The sequence below is a fragment of the Chiloscyllium punctatum genome, chromosome 14 (assembly GCF_047496795.1).
Source record: "Chiloscyllium punctatum isolate Juve2018m chromosome 14, sChiPun1.3, whole genome shotgun sequence".
Classification (NCBI taxonomy): Eukaryota; Metazoa; Chordata; class Chondrichthyes; order Orectolobiformes; family Hemiscylliidae; genus Chiloscyllium; species Chiloscyllium punctatum.
Window position 1 is genome coordinate 21,036,773 of NC_092752.1, and position 22,950 is coordinate 21,059,722.

Sequence of the window (22,950 nt, forward strand, 5' to 3'; positions counted from 1 at the left end):
TTCTTCAGGAATGAGGAGTGTGCCAAGCGGGCTAAGATAAAAGGTAGGGAGGAGGGACTTGGGATAGGGGCATTGGAAATGCGATAGGTGGAAAGAGGTTAAGGTGAGGGTGATAGGCCGGAATGGGGGAGGGGGCAGAGAGGTCAGGAAGAAGATTGCAGGTTAGGAAGGTGGTGCTGAGTTCGAGGGTTGGGACTGAGACAAGGTGGGGGGAGGGGAAATGTGGAAACTGGAGAAATCTGAGTTCATCCCTTGTGGTTGGAGGGTTCCTAGGCGGAAGATGAGGCACTCTTCCTCCAGGCGTCGTGTTGCCATGGTCTGGCGATGGAGGAGTCCAAGGACCTGCATGTCCTTGGTGGAGTGGGGGTGGGGAGTGGGAGTGGGGAGTTGAAGTGTTGAGCCACGGGGTGGTTGGGTTGGTTAGTCCGGGTGTCCCAGAGGTGTTCTCTGAAACGTTCTGCAAGTAGGCGGTCTGTCTCCCCAATATAGAGGAGGCCACAACGGGTGCAGCGGATGCAGTAAATGATGTGTGTGGAGGTGCAGGTGACGGATATGGAAGGACCCCTTGGGGCCTTGGAGGGAAGTAAGGGGGGGAAGTGTGGGTGCAAGTTTTGTATTTCTTGCGGTTGCAGGGGAAGGTGCCGGGAGTGGAGGTTGGATTGGTGGGGGGTGTGGACCTAACGAGGGAGTCAAGGAGGGAGTGGTCTTTTCAGAATGCTGATAGGGGAGGGGAGGGAAATATATCCCTGGTGATAGGGTCTATTTGGAGGTGGCAGAAATGACGACGGATGATACGACGTATATGGAGGTTGGTGGGGTGGTAGGGGAGGACCAGTGGGGTTCTGTCCTGGTGGCGATTGGTGGGGCGGGGCTCCAGAGTAGAGGAGCGGGAAGTGGAGGAGATACAGTGGAGAGCATCGCCGATCACGTCTGGGGGGAGATTGCGGTCTTTGAAGGAGGCCAAATGGGTTGTACAGTATTGGAACTGGTCCTCCTGGGAGCAGATGCGGCAGAGACGAAGGAATTGGGAATATAGGATGGCGCTTTTTTTTTAAACAGGGGGCAGGGTGGGAGGAGGTGTAGTCTAGGTAGCTGTGGGAGTCGGTCAGTTTATAGTAAATGTCCGTGTTGATTCGGTCGCCCGAGATAGAAATGGAGAGGTCTAGGAAGGGGAGGGAAGGATCTGAGACAGTCCAGGTAAATTTGAGGTTGGGGTGGAAGGTGTTGGTAAAGTGGATGAACTGTTCAACCTCCTCATGGGAGCACGAGGCAGCGCCGATACAGTCATCAATGTAGCGGAGGAAAAGGTGGGGGGTGGTGCCAGTGTAGCTGCGGAAGATGGACTGTTCCACATATCCAACGAAGAGGCAGGCATAGCTAGGGACCATGGCTACTCCTTTGATTTGGAGGAAGTGGGAGGATTGGAAAGAGAAGTTGTTCAGAGTGAGGACCAGTTCAGTCAGTTGAAGGAGGGTGTCAGTGGAAGGGTACTGGTTGGTATGGCGGGAAAGGAAGAAGCGGAGGGCTTTGAGTCCTTCGTGATGGGGGAAGGTGGTGTACAGGAACTGGATGTCCATGGTGAAGATAAGGCGTTGGGGGACTGGGGAAGCGAAAATCATGGTGGTGGGGGTGGGGGCGAGGTGTATAGTCAGAATGACCAGCTACAAGTTCCCTATCCTGTGGATTAAGATGGTCACTGACAGCACTGGAAAAAAAAAGTCCCTCTTACTGCAAGTCAATGGGTTTGTAATGCAGTTTCCAAGTGCTGCCATAACCAGAGTGATATGCTGCAATGTAGGGAGTTTTTACAATGCTCTCAATTCTGGGACATAGGTTCAAAGGCAGCCTGGTCTGTAATAAGCTATGCTTAAAACCATTTATATGATCAATACTTAATCTTTAACAGACAAGTACACTCTTCACTAAACATAGCAAATTGGGAGACTTCCACTGGCTCCACAGTGCACTTCCTCAATGTACTTCTTCCTAGTCCTGAAGCCCAGCATTCTCAAAAAAAAAGGGAACATCATCTTGTACTGGATGAAGATTCCTGATACATCGGAATTCCCAACCACAATTCTATAACACGACATGACAATGGGAAACAGCATTCAGGGAGCAGGGAAAGAAATTCGGATCAACAATGAAGCCAACAGTTATGGCTTCCTGAAACATGGACTTTCCTGGTCCTTGGATGCTGTCTGACCTGCTGTGTTCTTCCAGCTTCATATCTGCTGAATGACTTCCAGCATCTGTAGTCCTTACCGTCTCCTAACAGTTACGGGCATTTGGTTGGTGGGAGCAGACTAGGAAGTAGATTTTTTAAAAACCAGATCAGCCATGATCTAATTGAATGGCAGAGCCAGGTTAAGGTTCCAAATGGTTTAAGTATATCTGTAATTTACTCATGAGCTATGTCAATTTCAAGAGGCTATCAGAATGAAACCGATGATGGGGATTGTGGGGAAGCTGGGAAGAGATGAAGAACATGACTTCAATAGCTTGCTGAGGAAACAGAGGGGTGAAAGAGAGAAAACCATCCAATATAGAATGAGAAAACGAGTTAGAAATTCTGATTGGTGTTGTTGGCCATCAATATGTAGGCCTTCTGGAATGCACCTTGTCTCATCTTTTCACATAGTAATCTTAAGCTTCAGTTATTGTTTCAACAGGAGTAATATCAATGCCTGATGGGAGCTTTATACTGCTTGGGCTGGTCTACCAGGCAACAGCCACAAATACAATGCCTATCTGCAGCTGGGCAAATATTTACATTATTTCATTTCAAACCACAAGATAATTAAAGGCAGCAACAGCAACAATGCATTACCAGTGGTAATCCCACCATTTTCTACATTAGCCACCAACATATAAGAAATTGGTAAAGCCTGCTTAAGATCCTTTGTAAAACAAACAGTCTTCAAGAAAGCAATAAAAAACATCTTGCTATAGTCCAAGCCATGTTTTCAAGTAAAGGTTCTGGGAAATGCATATACAGCAAAGCAAGTGCCTCTGTGCTCGAAGCACATCAGTCAGTAAGGAGGCCAAGTGAACAGCAGCCAGCTTTAATAACTACATCAAGAATAATGGGAAGACATAGTAAAGATTATGGCGTATGCCCCTTTTCTTCCTGCACCACTCAAACTCTACAACTGTCAATGAGTTAGGATAAGGCTTCTCATCAAATGTAAAATAATTTTTGTTCAATTGACTTTATCAGATATTTAACTTCCACTTATCTTTCAATGAAGGGTTATATGAATTGTTAGGGGATATCTCCCACATACAGCTTTTAGACATTAGGTGCCAGATTCTATCAGTGATGTTAGACAAATGTTCTGGCCACATGATGAGACTCATGTAGTTCTGCTGCCATCAGACAACACCACCAGTTTTGGTTCGTTAGTACACAATATCTTGTACATTAGGCAGCTGTAGAAAGGGTTGCTGTGTAAGCTAATGTCACTGCATTACAGCTTGTCGATGAGACTTGTCATTGAAGTACCGTGTAATGTCTTAAATTGACTGTGACACATCAGCCTGATCTTCCTCGGCTCGAGAGTGGTGTTTGAGGAGAAGGTACAAACCATGCTCAACAGACTTAAAGTATTTCATGATCACTGTGAATGTTGAAAAAGATCTTATTATCAGAGAAGGCCTGGAGGTGTCCTTGCCCGATGGGTGTATGGTTCAGTGGATCTTCCTTGGAAGAAGGAATACAGGTCTCTCACTGGCTCTGCAACCAGACAACAAGAACCCACTGCCCCAAAAAAGCTTCCACTCAGTGTCAAATCGGATGATGATACACAGTCCCTCGATTTACTGCTCAGCTTTATTGAAACAGTGTCAAGAGGCAAAGGGTAGACACGGTCATTTTTAAACTGGGCAGAAGTATTCAGCAATCACCCAACCAGCTTTCAGTCTCCCCAATGAAGAACAGCCAACATTATCAGCAGTGAATACAGTATACTGAACCAAAAGGAGTACAACTCAATACCATTTCATCTAGGAATGTTTGGAAATGGAAAAAATGAAAAAGACAGATCTACCATCTCCTACGCTTTCTCTTATTCATTTATGGGATATGAGCACAACTGGACAGGTCAGCTTTCTCAAGTGTCCTGGAACGGACTGAACTGCTCAAAGATCAGTTCAGGATCAACCAGATTACTGTGGTCTGATGTCACATGTAGGCAGGACAAAGTTAAAAATGGCACATTGCCTTCTCTAAATGTCATTAATGAACCAAATGGGTTTTTTTTACAATAATCAAAAGCAGTTACATGGCTCCGCTTAGGCTAACCTTTTAGTTCCAGATTGTCATAGTAGGATTCAAACTAATGTCCTGCAACACTTCCATTTTAAAGCTTTCCTTTACACAGGAAGGAGCCAGGAGTTCAGGAGTGTTGGGGTGATTGAAGGGTGGACAAATGTATTGTGGAAGGAACAGCTTACATTGAACCATGGACTTTGGCATTATGGTTGTACTGCGAGATGAATATTCCTGAGGCTTGGACTAACGCACTGGTGACATGAATTCAAATACATTAATGACTTGGAAGAAGTGAATGTACCATGGCCAAATTTGCAAACGACACAAAACTAGATGGAAAGGCAGGTCATGCGAGACATGCAATGTAAGTGTTTTCAGAGTAATATTAATGGATTAAGTAAATGGACAGAACGTTGGCAAATGGAGAATATGGGAAATGTGGAGTTCATTTTGCATGGGAGAACAAAGAACAGAATATTAATTAAATGGAGAAAAACTGCAGAAAGCTAGAACACAAAAAGGGACTTGGGGCTAATTATGCACAAAATGCAGAAAGCTAGCACCTCAGTGCAGCAGGTAAAAAGGAAAACCAATGGAATGTTGGCCCTTATTTCTAAGGGATTGGAGTATAAAGAATAGGGAAGTCTTACTGCAACTGTACAAGGTGTTGGTGAGATCACATCTGGAGTATTGAGAGCAGCTTTGATCTCTATTTAAAGAGAGAGAGAGATATCATTTTAGCTGAGGCAGTTCAAACAGGGTTCACTAGAATGATGCCTGGTATGGAAGGATTGTTTTATGAGCAAAGTTAAACAAATTGGGACTCCACTAATCAGAGTTTAGAAGAATGAAAGGTGATCTCTTTGAAATATGTAGGATTCTTAAGGGGTTGACAGGTTAAATGCAGAGGGAATGTTTCCCCTCATGGGAGAATCTAGGATGAGGGGGAATGGCCTCAGAATAATGGGGCACCAATTTAACACTGAGATGAGGAGGAATTTCTTCTGAAGGCTGAGTGTCTTTGAAACTCCATGTTACAGAGAGCTTTTGGGGCAGAGTCCATTTATATATTTAAGGTTAAGGTAGTTAAATTCATGGTCAGCAGGAGAATAAAGGGTTACGGGGATAGGGCAGGAAAGTGGACAAGAAGAATAGCATCAAAAAGGATGTCAGAACGACAGTAGGCTTGAGGGGCCAAACGGCCCACTCCTGTTTCTATTTCTTTTGGTCTTATAGCCAAATCCTTATTCCAGATTTATATTTGGAATCTTTCCCTTAGCTGGATTCGTAGTGAAGAGCTACCTGGAATGGTCAATTCTGCTGCCATTTTGAAAATAAATCTGTTGTGATCACAAGGCTGGAAAATAAATCAACATGTTAAGTGAAGATGAGTCAAGAAATAATACAACTCAAACTAATAAAATGTGTACGTTCCAGTTCCACTGATCAATAAATAATTCAAGTCTGTAAACCTATAATGGTTCAAGTGCTCAGTGAATTATAATCCATACTGATGGAAAGGATTAAACCCACGGGGTTCAGAACCAGTGCTATAAATCTAAGGACAAGTTAAAAGTTGACAGAAGTTTAATGCAATAGGTCTCAAGCACAGGCAGGAAGATGTTTCAATGTTACCTCTAAAAGGAGCCTAATCAACGATTATCGTATGACTTTGGAAATTCACAAATAACAAGTAACCCATAAAACATTAGGTAAAGTTGAAGGTTGCGGAAAAGAGTTTTTTTTGTTTAAACTTGATCAGGAAAATAGGTGCGCAGAAGATGAGTCAGTGTGTAAGAACAGTGACCAGATAGCCTAATGCACAGATTGTGACACACGACGATTGAGTTGGGATCTCAACTATTCAGCATATTCACTCGTGATACAGTTGATAGGATTAGAAAGCTCCATATTCAAATTAGCTGAAAGGTAGGCAGTATTGTAATCATTGTAGGTGGAAACATATTGATTAAATCAATGGGGTCACAGCGTAGCAAGTGGATTTCAACACAGTCAAATGCAAGGTCATCTACTTTGAATGCAAGAAGGATTAATAATTATTCATTAAAACATCAAAGGCTTGGAAACAGTGGAGGTCCAAAGTTATCTATAATGCAGGTATATAGATCATTAAAATGTCATCAGCAGGTTAAAACAAAACAAAAAATAGATAAATGGAATGATGGCATAAACATCTACAGGATTAGAAGTGATGTTTCAGATAGAGGTCCTGATTAGTACCCGGGTTCAATTCCAGCCTCAGGCGACTGACTGTGTGGAGTTTGCACATTCTCCCAGTGTCTGCGTGGGTTTCCTCCCACAGTCCAAAAATGTGCAGCTTAGGTGAATGGGCCATGCTAAATTGCCCCGTAGTGTTAGGTGCAGGGGTAAATGGAAGGGAATGGGTCTGGGTGGGTGCACTTCGGCGGGTCGGTGTGGACTTGTTGGGCCGAAGGGCCTGTTTCCACACTAAGTAATTTAATCTAATCTAATCTTAGCTCATGATGCCAGACAAGATAGCTAAACTCCAGAGGTTAAACAATGTGGAGAGATTATATAAACCAGGGTGGTATTCCCTGGAATCTACAAAGTTGAGGGTTGATTTGATGAGGTTTTCAGGGTATTAAGGGGAATAGATAGAGTAAAAAAGGGGGCAAACTTGGTGGTGGTTGAAAAAAAGTTTAAGACGAGGAGATATAGAATAAATATTAGAGGTATATTTTACAGGACCGAAATTAGGAAATTCTTCTTCAAAAAAGGTGGTGGAAATTTATACCTCTTCTATAATCAGAAATTAAAGAAAAATAAATTGATAAACTTAAAACAGATTGATGATTTTTTAAAATAAAAAATTGATACTGTAACAAAGATTAATGATTTATTATTTGCAAATTTGCAGTGTTCTAAAGTGGAAATACAATATATTTGTGTAATAAACACAAAATTTCATCGATGCCTGGAGAACTGAGATAAATGCCGAAATGTGATGGCAAAACTCAGGTGGTCTGGCAGCATCAGTGGAGAAAGAAACAGTTTACATTTTGTGTTCAATGACTTTTCTTCAGAACTGAAAAAATTAACTCTGCTTCTCTCTCCACAGATGCTGCCAGGTCAGCTGAGTTGCTGCAGCATTTTCTGTTTTCACATTATGTATAACTGTGTGTATTAAGGAGGGGCAAAACATACAATACTAAAAGGTACAGACCATATCTTTTTATTTTTATGGCTTTTGAAATTGTGAACGGAAATGACAAAGCACCATTTCAAAACCAAGAATCCCTGCAGGTTTTCAAAAAGCAACACTCATGGTAGTCATTGTATAAACAAACTGCTTAACAAGCAGTTATTGAAATTAGGTTGCAGTTATCTGGCATCAAGGGATCCTGTATTCAGATGGGTCTCTGGCTAACAACAAGAGATCAACTGGTCTACTGACTAGTGACCAGTTATCAAAGGCAGGGGGCTTTTGCATGCCAACAACCTAGTTATCAACTCTCAAGTAACTGAACACCTTGGTTCTGGGAACACAACGGAAAGAGAAATGATCAGATCTCCACCAGTTCAGGAGCTGACTCTCTGTTCACTGCAGTCAAAAGCAACTTTAATCCGGAGGAAAATCAACTTGTCTTTCCCTCAGCAGTTATTGTAAACTGTGATTTCTAATTGATATGTCAGAGATATTTTGAGTTAATTAGTCACTCTGTGTCTCTTGCAAATCAGCAGAAGGATTCTGAAGAAGAAAGCCAAGAAACTTACTGATCAGCAACAACCAACTCAACAGATCTTGTGAACCAAGACTCATGAGCTGGTTTACCAATTTTCCTCCATCCACATTTTTTTCTCTAAACGTATCTAAGGGGTGTTTTTAAGGCGATGAGATTAATTTCTAGTCTTACTGTACCTCGAGCTTAATTACTTAGAATGGAATTACTATTTATTCCAAGTACAGAAAGGTGGACCACGATTTCTGTCAACCTTAGTTACAAATCAGATAAATCAGGCAACTTTGTGTGCTTCTTAAAATCATTAACCTTTGTGACAAAACTGGGAATAGGGGGACCTTGGTTTCCAGTGTGCCAACCCTAATAATTGTAACAATAGTTTTATTTTAGATTTGTTCTTAGAGTGATGACATCATATGTAGCTTGCTTACATCCATTAAGGTGGTTACACCCGAGGTGAACAATTCACAGCATGAGAAAAAAATGGACAGAAAAATACAAGAGTGCTGCTGTCCAGTGACAGGAGTCTGATAAAAGTCAGAAACATCCAGGAGCACTGGTGCAGTATGCAGGTTTGACAACCTGCAAGAACTGGTCACTACCAGAGTGACTGAACAGTTGGGACTGAAAAACATCTGGAAGAGAAATGTTCCAGAGACAGAAGGCTCTGGATGAAGCGTTTAAAGAACCAAAGTTAAGTAATAAGTGAGCTGTGTTAGCAGTTTAAGGATCTCAGGAAGCGACATTAACAGAAGAAAATAGGCTCCAGCAAATGCAAAAAAATGGCTATGATGCTACACGGTTGTGCTAACCAAAGAAATAGGCCATTTGTCCTTCAAGCCTGCCCCATCTTCCAGCAAAATCACAGCCGATCTGTCGCAGGTCTCAACTCCTCTTTCTTACCCGCTCAGCACACCCATCAACTTTCTGATATTTCAGAAATCTGCCTACCTTCTACTAAAATGCTTCCAGTGTTCTAGCCTCGTTCAAGTAGAGAATTCCATACATTCACTAACCCCTTAGAATAGATTCTTTATCATCTCAGTTTTCTGTCATTCTGCGACATGTCCCCTAATTTGAGCCTCTCCCTTTAGTGGACACATTCTTCCAACATCCAGCCTGTCAAGCCCCTTCAGAATCTTAGACATTTCAGACAGGTCACCCATAATACTTCTAAAGTTTAATGAATAAAGGCCTAACAGGACTTTCAAAAGAGATTCACAAAGCTGATTCATGAGAGGAGGGGCTGACTTCTTACGTCAGGAATTATCTTTATGAATCTCTTTTGAAAGTCCTCCATTGCCTGTACAGAGGAACCTCAATTATCTGGCATTGAATTATCGGGCAAGATCTCGATGCTTGGCTAAACGATGTTATCGGAATTCGATTATCTGAAAGTCGAATAACAAAATGAAGTACTCCCTGCCTCTATCCTATGGATAATCAAGGTTCCTCTGTATATCCTTTTTTTTAAGAAAAGGCAGAGCTCCAAAACTGTACACTGTATTTCAGGTGTGGCCTCACCAACACCCTATACAGTTGTATAAGACTTCCTTCTCTTTAAACACCGTCGAGAAATAAAAAGGCCAAAATTCCATTTGCCTTCTAAATAACCTGCTACACCTGCGTACTAACTTTGTTTAATGTACAAGAACATCCTCTGCACTGTACTTTATTGGAGTCTCTCTCCATTGAAATAATAATCTGCCTTTTGATCTTTCCACAAAATGCGTGTCATCTAACTTGCCCACATTTAAACCCCAGCTGAACAGAATCAGGAGCTTCACAGAAATTTCAGTTTTAAGGAGGTTGCTGTTGAAAGTAAAGGAGTTGAATTTTTACATCTCACATCTCCAACTTTGACAAGTTCCTTTACAGTGCAACAAATTTCCTATTTTTCTTTATTTTGCACTATAAACTTTAGCTATTCTGTTTAAAGTACTATCACAGCTTCTTGTGAATATGTTCAGCAACAGACCACCATAACAAAAAAATGGCAAAATAAATGTTGTTGTCGGTGAAGCCAGGTCTCACTCTGGATTTGACACGTCCAGTGTTACTACCACCTTGAGATCACAACAGTATTAAAATGATATTGGGTATAAGGAGTTAGGCCGCAGATTAGCCACAATCTCATTGAATGGCAGAATAAAGAAAGGATTAAATGACCTTGCCTGTTCCTAGATTATCAACTGGCAGCCCATGGTTCTGTTCATAGCTGTAGATGGTTGGTGGTGGCATTGTGATCAGAGTGAGTGAAGGGAATAGGAAAATAGAAGAGAAGTAAAATCCAGCCAGCACATTACATTCTCAATGGTTGCTCAAGGTCCCTTGCTTGAATTGTTCAAATGCTGAACATTGTAATAAAAATTGAGATTGCTTAACTTTGACAATTTTGTACTTTTCAAGCTTACATAAGAAGTGCTTCAGGCAGGTACATTAAAAAAAAACACTTCAGCCAATATCAGAACTGGAACCAACCAGCCATCACTGTACTCAGGAAATAGGAACACTTTTCTCCATCCTGCTCAAAGTAGGCAGCTTTCTCGGATATCAAAGCCACCAAACCCAAGGTAAACTCTATTCTCCAGTTTCCTTTCAATCAAGAGCAACAAGAAACACTGGTTGAGTTTTTCCTTCCCTTCCCAAGAAAATTAAATTACTTTAACTGCATCAATGATTGAGATTGGCCAACTGCACGGACCATGCATTATGACTCAAATGCCACATCAAATGAACAGACCATTAAGAAAACCAACACATCGCACTGAAGAATTTTAATGATACCATGCCAGATTACGGCAGCAAATTATTTCTGAATAAAACCTATCAACCACACAAAAAAAAACAATTTTACACTAAGCTGTGACAGTTATCCTTTTAACTTTATTTCAATCCACTGACAAGTTTCCTTTGAAATAGTGAAGTCAAGCTTGACATCAAAACTACCAATGACTGAGAATATTCCCAGGCTCTTGTCCTAGTCTATGTTGAACAGCAAAAAAAAACTTACTAAGTAACTGCTCAAACAAAAGCTGAGAAAACTATAATATGATTTACATGCGATATCATGTCGGGTACATCTAACTGGAAAAAATATCAGTGTAGAAATACTAGAATTATTTTACACAAATCAATCTGCATGAATTGGCTAAAATTGTAGGAGAGAGTATTCAACCTTACACCCAACTGTTATGGTATCAGGTAGTCAGCTCTATCGAAAAAATACATCACTGGGCCTATTTAAAAGGCAGAGTTAAATTCACTGGTTGGTGGCAAATTAATAATTCAGCAAAACTGGTCAACAATGGGGCAGGGTCTACAATGGTTTGTGCGCCACAGGAATTCATTATGGAATCTAATCCCAAGACATCCATTTTTATCAGATGAATACACTCCATTTACAGCATCTAAGGCTGGAAATTGAGATTACTTCTATATGAATCCTGAAACCAATAACTCTGGTATTGAATTGGAAACATCACATTAATGCAGTGAGTGCTGTTCATGACCCAACACTGCAATTTGTAAAGGGCTATAAACCAAATATCCCTTGTCACAAGGACCATGCATTTGCTTATAGTTTAGAATGAAAAGCCAGCTAAGAAGCCAGTAACAGAACAGAATCATTCTCAACACAATGATTTATTTATTTGGATGACCATGACTTGATGTGGGACAGGGCATCATTTACTTTAACAACAGACAAGCAGCAATGACTCTTACTTTCAGCAAGGGTAGTCCACTTCAGGTTCTGAACACTGAACATTAACTTAGCTACTAAATGAATGTTTTACTATCCATTAAAAGAAAAACGACAGAAATCTTTTTCAAAAATATATGATCGCAAATACATAAGAGAATCACAACTCAAACAGTCCAAGAACAAATGTTTCATATCTGGTGATGGGGAGGAATATAAATACCAATTTACAATCTTTGGTTAGGGACTCCACTCACTGCTGTAAAATTGGCAGTATCTGTAGTGACAGGCTTGTTCAGCACCTAAAACACTCTGCCATTGACAAAGTCAAATACACAACATTGCTCAAATTTATATCAATGTTCCATCTGTAGTCCTATGATAATACAAGGTCATACAAAAGTTCTTGAACACTTCAAACAAACATTACCAAAGGACACATGTTTAATTATTTATTCACAAAGCAATTTTATAACACCATAAGATATAGGAGCAGAAATTAGGACATTCAACCCATTGAGTGGGCTCTGCTATTCAATCATGGCTGTTAAGTTTCTCAATTCCATTCTCCCACTTTCTCACCATCACCCTATCTATCTCACTCTTAAATACACTCAATGTCCTGGCCTTCACAGGCAGTGAATTCCATAGATTCCCCACTCTCTGGCTGAAGTTTCTCTTCATCTCTGTTCTAAAAGGTCTTCCCTTTACTCGAAGGCTGTGCCCTCAGGTCCTCGTATCTCCTACCAATGAAAACGTCTTCCCAACATGTACTCTGTCCAGATCATTCAGTATTCTGTATGTTTCAATTAAATCCCCCCTCATTGTTGTAAACTCCACTGAATAAAGACCCAAAAACATTCCTCATATGTTAAGCTTTCCATTCCTGGGACCATTCTCGTGAACCTCCTCTGAACACGCTCCAGGGCCAGGACATCGTTCCTGTGATATGGGACTCAAAGTTCTACATCTAATCTGACCAAAGCCTTATAGCGCCTCAGAGGTATAACCATGCTTTTATATTCAAGTCCTCTCAAAATAAATACATTTGCCTTCCTAACTACTGACTAAACCTGCAATGCTTCTATTCTTCCTACCAAAATGCATTATCTCATACTTTCCCACGTTGTACTCCATCTGCCACTTCTTTGCCCACTCTAACTTTTCCTTAAATTCAAAAGTGGAAATTGGAAGTATTTCAGTCCAAATTAAAAAGAATTACTTGCTTCACATTTGTGTTGCATGGAAGGTCAATTTAGATTTGACACTCAGACTAACTGGATGTCAAAACTGCTCATGCTCAACTTATTTCACTATAAATCCCATCTGTGCCTATCCCACCCCTCAGATTCTCGACCCCTTGACTATAGCCTACGACACATCCTCCGTGTACTCTAAACTTACTGTTGATGATCCATCGGTCTCTCTCTCTCTCTGTCTCTTGCCCTGTCCATTAAAGCATTTCTTGCCCATCCATTCCAATATCCCCTTCTGAGACTTATACTTCGGGGGGACTTATACTTGGATAAAGGCACAATTAAAAGGGCATACTTTCATGTTGCAAACTAATTTCCCCAATAAAAATAATCCCAGATTAGGCATTTGTGTTGCAATTGTTATTTGAATCCTTTCCCTCTGAATAACTTGACAACCTGGAGCCACAGTTGCTGGCATGCCTGGCTACAATGAGTCTGACTACATAAAGCAGAATTTAAGTGTCTTTGACCCTTCCTGTCACTGCAATGCAGTAGCAGGAAGCAGAGTACACAGACAACTGCTTCAAATTCTGAGCAAACAAACAAAAACCTCTAAAAATGAGAAATTCTATGAAAAATCTTGTTTACTAACAAAAATAAAAGACTGGAAAATAGCAGTTAAAACCCAGAATTGAGAGCTCAAATTAATGATGGTTGCAGTTCTAAGACTTGGACTGTAACCCTCACTCCCAAATCGACACTTAAAATGTCTTTCTGATGGGCAGGCAGAGGGCCCAGTTATTCACTTCATTAAATCATCTTCCACAGCATTTTAATCTTTCCTGCACACCACAGACTGTATTGTGCCTAAGCGGACTCGAGTAGATGACTTCCTGCTTAAATTTTCAATCCGTACTTCTCTCAGATTGGCTACTGGGAGAAGGTTGGCAGGCTATATGAGGCAGATGGGAGGGTGGAGTGTGAAGGGGAAGCTTCAAGCTTCAATCTCCCTTCACTCCTATTACAGTGAGCACCTGAATACTTCACATCTCCAAAACAGCACAACAGAAATCCAAACTCTCCACGTGTGAAAGCGTGCCCACTATTCAAAAAAACACAATTGGAACTCCATCATACACACTGCACTTCTGCCTTTTGGCTCATTTCAGCACAAGATTATAACGCAGAGGCACATTTGCAACATATTTTCACCGAATCAGGAAAAACGTTTTTTTAAAAACTGTGCAAGAACCAGCCTTCAGGCCACACTGCAAGGAAACGATTTTACGTTTCAAGAACTCATGACATTTTTTTTGGATAGCACCACACAAAAAAGTCATGCACCTGAATACTGCAGTCTTCAAGATCTCTATGAACAGTTGTCATGTTCTATCACAGCCAGGCCTCTTTCTGCCTGCAGAACCAACCAAGGGGAGAATTTAAATGTGACAGAAAATCTTTCACCTGGGCTGGCATTTAGACATCTGTATGATCAAGAAAACGAAATGTCTTAACACGTTTCAAATTTGCATTTTGCAGAAATGGGCCCTGCTGACAGATCATTTTCTTGCAGAATAAAAAGGATGCGACCACATTTCAGAATGTTTTATCTCTACCAGCATCCTCCTGTTTCAGTTAATGCCCCCTGTTAGTTTTTTTTAAAAAGGGTACTTTTCCTTCACAGACAGAGCTCACACAAGTGTAAAACCTTCACACTTCGGGGGGGGAAAGGTACGGGGAGAAAAACTGCTGATTCATTCCTGACCTGATAAGGTATTCGAGGCATGACTTCACTGTTCCGCACCAATGTCCCCCACCCCACTTAAGATTCCAGCAAGGATTTAAATGCATTCTAAATATACTGAAGTTGAGATGGGTTAGTATTTATTTATTTTTTGACACAATACCTTCTGTCACATAGTTATGGTCACGGAGGAAGCTGTTGTTGATTTTGCGTGTATCAATGTCCTCGCCCATTGACAGCAGGATTAGTCGGCATGCCGATCCGCAGTGGACTAAAAGAAGCAGAAGAGGTCGTCACAACAGCAGCATCCATGCTCCCACTGCCTGGTTGAGGTGGAGGAAGGCGAAGGGGTTGCAATACAGCATAATGTAGTTTAGTGGATGCCACGCAGCTTGACAGAAAATGAAATAAAAAGGAGAGAGGGGGGCAAAACAAAAATAAAAAGAGGTGGCAAGGGAAAACAAAATAGCTCCTACCAAAACGAGTTTTGTTAAAAAAAACAAAATTCAAGCAAAATAAGAAGGTGTTCTATTGCAGAGGAACATGGGCTTGTCACAGTTACCGGATCACTTCTGCGATACGAAAACACACACACATACACACGCACACACAAAGGTAAATCTTTCAGCCAAAGCAAAACTCCTCGTACAGAATCTGCTGCTGCTGTAGGGTCTCCAAATCGGTTTTTGCTGAGGATAAGCGGAGCTCGCCTGAGCAGCACTTGGATTAAGTGCACTGCTGCAATAGCAGCCTGTGGGAGACTGAGTGAAGCACAGGGGCTAAACTCTGTGACGGTGCCGGCTGCTGCTGCTGCTGTCATATGTGCAGGCTGCATCAGTACAAACTCCTCCCAAGCATCCTGTCAGCGTCCAACCACGTTAAGTCCGCAATTCTGGGGGATGAAATATGGCACTGCAGGTTGACTGAGAGACAGAGAGAGATCAGCCATCGTATTACAATTTGTAGGAATTCTTCTGAGCAAAAAAACTCTACTGTGCCGGCAGTTTTGTTTTAAGCCATATGCATATTACTGGTAAATCATGAATAAATCAAATTTAATGTCCGGGAGAGAGTGGGAAGAGTAGCAGCATAATCTGTTGGGCACTCTGCTTCAGTGACTACCACGTGTGTGAAAGAGAGAAAATGCTGAAGGCACTCAAACCACCTAATTTGCTCTAAACGTTTCAAAGCAGTATATTTTTGTCTTCCACTTTCTATTACTTCCCTCTCAAACAAGGCCCGAACTGTCCAATAAAATTAAAGCATAGCCTAGTTAGTGCCAAATTTTAGTCAAATATTGCCACTTAACACCATTCTACCAAATACCACAAAAATAAAACCAGTTAAGGCAGAAACTTACATGTTACAGTAATCTTCCCCATTCCTAAAGGTTATTGCAATAATCACTAATCCAATTTACAAAAAAAAACCCGAAATCTTTACAACTGTCTGGTTACTACAGGCGGACTTCTTCTGATCTTAATAAAATGAATAGATTAAATAAATTACTAACATGGCTTTAAATTGGAGTTGTCTCATGCTACTTTAGCACTGTCAGAGATGTCTAGCACCTTACAGCAATACCCAGCTTCACATAGTTAAAAATCACACAACACCAGGTTATAATCCAACAGGTTTAATTGGAAGCACACTAGCTGTCGGAGCGACGCTCCTTCATCAGGTGATAGTGGAGGACTCGATCCTAACACAGAATTTATAGCAAAAATTTGCAGTGTGATATAACTGAAATTATACATTGAAAAATTGATTGTCTGTTAAGCCTTTCATCTGTTAGAATACAGTGATACACTTCTTTCATGCGTAAATCACAAATTTTTTTTTAAATTGCATTCTCGGGTTAGCTGTTAACAATGGTGATAGACAGACAATATGTTGAAGGTGTTGGCCCCCTGTGTTCTCTGTCTATGCCATGATGTTTAGATTGATTCTAATCTAAAAAGTGAGATAACGGAGTTTTACATACATGCATACAGTTTTTGAGCAAAGTACAATGTAACTCTGCAAGTACAATTCACCGAACAAAATATATGTGTGCATGTGGGTCTTTGTCTACCTATGTGTGTGTCTGTCTATCTGTCTGGGGTGGGGGTTGAGTGTGTGTGTGTGTAGTGAGTGCAGAGTGTCTTAAATCTGTGAGGGGGTGCATGGGTGTCTGTGTGCGCGTCTGTGTCCACCGGAGGGCCGCTGCCCTGGGCTTGACATGTATGCTCAAACTGTCAGGAAATATACAAATGCCAGATTCATCAGCTGTACCCACAAGGTAGAGCAAAACATCACCCGTTCACATCGCAATGCCATCCAGGCTCTCAAAACCAATCACAAAATTATCTGCTGGTTTGATGACAAAGGAGGAGCCATTGTCATTCAGAATAGAACAGATTACTGCAAGGAAGCGTACCGACAACTGAACAACCAGGAACATTACAGGCAACTACCAGCTGATCCGACCAAAGAACACACCCGAGAATTAAACACACTGATCCAGTCCTTCAGAGTTCCCTATACACCCTCATCCCACGTACTTCTCGTGTAGGCGACTTCTACTGCCTTCCAAAGGTACACAAAGCCAACACACCGGGACGTCCCATCGTGTCGGGCAATGGGACCCTATGTGAGAATCTCTCTGGCTATGTGGAAGGCATCTTGAAACCTATTGTACAGGGGATCTCCAGCTTCTGTCGCGACACTACGGATTTCTTACAGAAACTCAGAACCCACGGACCAGTCGAACTGGGAACATTCCTCGTCACAATGGACATTTCTGCACTCTACACCAGCATCCCCACAATGATGTCATTGCGGCAACAGCCTCAGTACTCAACACCAACAACTGCCAGTCTCCAAACACCATCCTACAACTCATCCGCTTTATCCTCGATCACAATGTCTTCCCCTTTGACAACCACTTCTTCATCCAGACACACGGAACAGCCATGGGGACCAAATTTGCACCCCAATATGCCAACATTTCTATGCACAGGTTCAAACAAGACTTCTTCTCTATGCAGGATCTCCAACCAACATTGTACACCAGGTACACTGACAACATTTTCTTCCTCTGGACCCATGGCAAAGAGTCACTGATAAAACTACACAGTGACATCAACAAGTTTCATCCCACCATCAAAACTCTCCACGGACTACTCTCAACTATCTGTCTCATTCTTGGACACATGCGTCTCCATCAAGAATGGATACCTCAGTACCATACTCTACCGCAAACCCACAGACAACCTCACAATGCTACACTTCTCCAGCTTCCACTCAAAACATATTAAAACAGCCATTCCCTATGGACAAGCCCTACGCATACACCGGATCTGCTCAGATGAGGAGGAACGTGACAGACACCTGGAAGTACTCAAGGATGCCCTCACAAGAACGGGTACAATGCTCAACTCATCGACCGCCAGTTCCGACATGCCATAGCAAGGAACCGTCATGACCTCCTCAGGAGACAGCCCCCTGCTGCAACTGACAGGGTATCCTTCATTGTTCAGTACTTCCCAGGAGCTGAAAAATTACACCATGTTCTTCATGACCTGCAACACATTATCAATGAGGATGAGCACCTCACCAAGACCAAGACCTTCCCCACACCTCTACTACTTACCTTTAAACAACCGCCAAACCTCAAACAGATCATTGTTCGTAGCAAGCTGCCCGGCTCTCAGGACAACTCCTTACAACCCTGTCATAGTGGAGGCTGCAAGACGTGTCAGATTGTGGACATAGATACCACTATTATGCGTGGGAACACCTCCCACCTTGGACATGGCAGGTACTCATGCGACTCAGCCAACGTTGTCTATCTTATACGTTGCAGGCAAGGATGCCCTGAGGCATGGTACATTGGGGAAACCGAGCAAAGGCTATGACAACGGATGAATGGGCACCGCACAACAATCAACAGACAGGAGGGTTCCCTCCCAGTTGGGGAACACTTCAGTGGTCCAGGACATTCAGCCTCGGACCTTCGGGTGACCATCCTCCAAGGTGGACTTTGGGACAGGCAGCAGAGGAAAGTGGCCGAGCAGAGGCTGATAGCCAAGTTCGGTACCCATAGGGAGGGCCTCAACCAGGACCTTGGGTTCATGTCACATTACAGGTGATCACCATTGCACTATACACACACACACACACACACACACTCACTCTCGACTGCCATCCCAGACAGACAGACAGACAGACAGACAGACACACACACACACACACACACACACACACACACACACAAAGACCCACATGCATTCATATATTTTGTGGGGTGAATTTGTACTTGCAGAGTTACATTGTACTTTGCTCAAAAACTGCATGAATTTATGTAAAGCTCCGTTATCTCACTTTTTAGATTAGAATCAATCTAAACATCATTGCATAGATAGAGAACACAGGAGCCTTCCACATCCAAAGTTTCACCTGCACATCCACCAATATCATTTATTGTATCCGTTGCTCCCGATGTGGTCTCCTCTACATTGGGGAGACTGGGCGCCTCCTAGCAGAGCGCTTTAGGGAACATCTCCGAGACACCCGCACCAATCAACCAAACCGCCCCGTGGCCCAACATTTCAACTCCCCCTCCCACTCTGCCGAGGACATGGAGGTCCTGGGCCTCCTTCACCGCCGCTCCCTCACCACCAGACGCCTGGAGGAAGATCGCCTCATCTTCCGCCTAGGAACACTTCAACCCCAGGGCATCAATGTGGACTTCAACAGCTTCCTCATTTCCCCTTCCCCCACCTCATCCTAGTTTCAAACTTCCAGCTCAGTTACTGTCTCCTTGACTTGTCCGACCTGCCTATCTCCTTTTCCACCTATCCACTCCACCCTCTCCTCCTTGACCTATCACCTTCATCTCCTCCCCCACTCACCCATTGTACTCTATGCTACTCTCTCCCCACCCTCCTCTAGCTTATCTCTCCATGCTTCAGGCTCACTGCCTTTATTCCTGATGAAGGGCTTTTGCCCGAAACGTTGATTTCGCTGCTCGTTGGATGCTGCCTGAACTGCTGTGCTCTTCCAGCACCACTAATCCAGAGAACACAGGGGGCCAACACCTTCAACATATTGTCTGTCTATCACCATTGTTAACAGCTAACCCGAGAATGCAATTTAAAAAAAAATTTGTGATTTACACATGAAAGAAGTGAAACTATCACTCTAACAGATGAAAGACTTAACAGACAATCAATTTTTCAATGTATAATTTCAGTTACATCACACTGCAAATTTTTGCTATAAATTCTGTGTTACGATCGAGCCCTCCACTATCACCTGATGAAGGAGCGTCGCTCCGACAGCTAGTGTGCTTCCAATTAAACCTGTTGGACTATAACCTGATGTTGTGTGATTTTTAACTTTGTACACCCGAGTCCAACACTGGTATCTCCAAATCACAGCTTCACATAAGTAGCAGCCAAATATTTGCTTTTGAACATTTTCAATAAACAGGCTCTTATTACAGATAACACTAGTTGGCATATAAATTAAAAATGCAGAGAATAATGACCATGAAAGATTGCAATCCCAAACATATATAACACAATGGATAGGACCAAGCATGCCACATAGAAGGGGATGCACAGAAACAAAACAATCAATCAATAAGTAGTTTTGACTATGTGATTCTAATTGTACAATGGTACTCAACGTTTCATTTTGCAAACGTTCTGGAGAAGCTGATTAAATTTCAACTTTCAAATACATGAATATATTTGAAAACAGAAGTTTGCAGGTTTATGGAAAAAGGACAGTACGAATGGATAATTCTTTCAAAGAGCCAACACCGCCACGATGGATGAAATGGCCTTCTTTTCTGCGGTGTCACTTGATGAACTATGCAATATAATACAGCACAGCACAGGAACGGACTCTTCACCCCACCAAGCCTACACAGATTCCTCATCCTGAAATTACAACTGACCTCAATTTCTTGATGCTAACCCATCTCCACTGCTTATGCCTCAGCAGTTATTTTGGAAATGGCAGAAATATTGGCATGGATCCGATGATAGCGGTGAGATTGAAATGGTCAATGTTTGCCATGACTCCGCCCCTAAAACTGGCAGCAATGTCAGGAGTTGCACATTGACAGAATAACACAAACCTAACTGTTACTGTCAGCAACTCTATGTTTGACCAAAGGATACACTGTAATGTTTCCCAGACACTACAATTCAAAACAATCGCGGTTTGACAAAAAAAAACTCAATTCTACACTATTATCCTTGCTGTAAAACAAAATATCTTGAGGACACTACACCTTGCCGAATGAAATTTAATTAAGTTTTGGCATGGCATAATAATTTCAGTATTATTACTCAACACCCTTAGGTGGCCCTGTCATGTTAATTTTAGACTTTCAGCTTATCAAATTGTTCCACAGCCATAGCAAAAAACACATTAAAAAAATTTACAATGTACTTTTATTTTTTGGCTTCATCTTAGCGTCGGATGTTGTGAGGTGACCTGATAGAAGTTTATAAACTAATGAGGGGTTTCAATAGAGTTGATTGTAGTTTTCCTTTCCCTAAGATAGGGAATTTCCAGACTAAGGGTCACATTTTTAAGGTGAGTGGAGAGAGATTTCAAAAAAGACATGAGAGCCAATTTTCTTTTTGCACTGAGGGCGGTTCGAATGTGGAATGAACTTCCTGAGGAAGTGGTGGATGTGGGTACAATTACAATGTTTAAAAGACATTTGGATGAATATATGAACAGGAAAAGGTTTGGCGGGATATGGGCCAGGAGCAGGCAGGTGGGACTAGTTTAGTTTGGGATTATGTTCAGTATGGAATGGTTAGACCCAAGGGTCTGTTTCCCTGCTGTATGACTCTGTGATCCAATGATTAATATTTATTGCATAGTTTGGATATTTAAATTGAAAATAAGAAATATTTCTATGTTTTCAACTTTCAGATTTGTGCATACTTACCTGTATGACTTGTATCCTGTATGACATAACTGCTATTACATACCAAAACAGTCCCTTGACTTGTGCCAGATTTAAGCTCCCACCACGAGATGGGAAAACCTCACAGCAATTGCTAAATTGTTATGAGCAGCTATCTTCAAGATTATCAATAAGTACTTTAACTTCACAACAGGTGGCATGGTAGCTGTGGCTAGCACTGCTGCCTCACAGCACTAGGGTCCCAGGTTCAATTCCAGCCTCAGGTGACTGTGTGTGTGGAGTTTGCACATTCTCACTGTCTGCATGAGTTTCCTCTGGGTGCTCTGGTTTCCGCCCACAGTCCAAAGAGGTGTGGGCCAGGTGAATTGGCCATGCTAAATTGCTCATCGTGTTATAGGTGCATTAGTCGGTGCGAAATGGAACTGGGTGGGTTACTGTTCGGAGGGTCGGTGTGGATTGGTTGGGCCAAAGGACCTGTTTCCACACTGTTGGGAATCTAATCTAAACTAAAACTAAAATCTGAGCCACACTAATTTTTTTCAAATAACTGACATGTCATTTTTGCTCTAAAACAGCCACAAAGACTTATTTGTGACCAGCAATAAAGTTAAAAATGTTTTCCAAACAAGGGCTACATTGCAGAATGGACTGATTTATTTTGAATACATTTGTTTGTTTTTGTATTGCCAGCCTCCTCCTATGGTCTTTCCCGAAATAATGGACACTTTGATTTGATTTATTATAGCCACATGTACCCAAGTACAGTGAAAAGCTTTGTTTGACGACAGAACAGGCAGATCATAGTAAACAATGAGACACAGATAATAGAGTGGTTAGACTGAGTGAGGCATACAGGTTACAACTGCACAGGAGGTGCGCAAAGCAAGATCAACATCATTTGAAGTGGCGTTCTATCAAATTGCTTTCAATAAACCTTCACAAGGTGGGACAAGCAGTGCCAGACAGATGATCACCCCCAATTATGTGACCATTACTTAATGCATGTCACCACATAAAGCAATTCCCTCAAGCACTTAGTAATGTGTATCTTTCCAGGAAGCATGACAAAGTTATTTCATTGAGGCAGGGGCAAGGCAGTTGAACTCAATCTCATGTAGTGTCTTCACTTAAACGTTTCCAGCAGGACTCAATTAATAATGATAAAAGAACAAGAGCAATTTCTCCTCTTCCTTCACCTCGCTTAAGTATAGCACCCTAACTCCCATGTCAGTAGGATCCACTATCTCAGACTTCCCACTGTTCAGACATTTTGTTTATAACTTTGAATTATCAATTTACAATTATACACAATGACCCAGCTGTGGCTCAATTGATAGCATTCAATTGCCCCATTCCAGGACTTGCACACTGAATT

General features: G+C 41.9%; 1 protein-coding gene across 4 annotated transcripts in view; it reads right to left on the minus strand.

The window, feature by feature from the left end:
• The window catches only part of LOC140485661 (serine/threonine-protein phosphatase 2A 55 kDa regulatory subunit B gamma isoform), a 337,293-nt gene that overhangs the window by 198,474 nt on the left and 115,869 nt on the right, over positions 1-22,950 (minus strand). Inside the window, exons 1-2 of one of the 4 annotated variants that reach the window (XM_072584051.1) lie at positions 15,288-15,442; positions 14,802-14,909 (exon numbers count right to left, since the gene is read on the minus strand). The exons of 2 other annotated variants lie outside the window; for them this stretch is intronic. In XM_072584051.1, coding sequence (XP_072440152.1) covers positions 14,802-14,871 — 70 coding nt within the window. In that variant the 5' untranslated portion in view covers positions 14,872-14,909; positions 15,288-15,442. Of the gene's footprint in view, positions 1-14,801; positions 14,910-15,287; positions 15,443-22,950 lie in introns of those variants that run through there. One more of the 4 variants, XM_072584054.1, reaches the window with a different exon arrangement.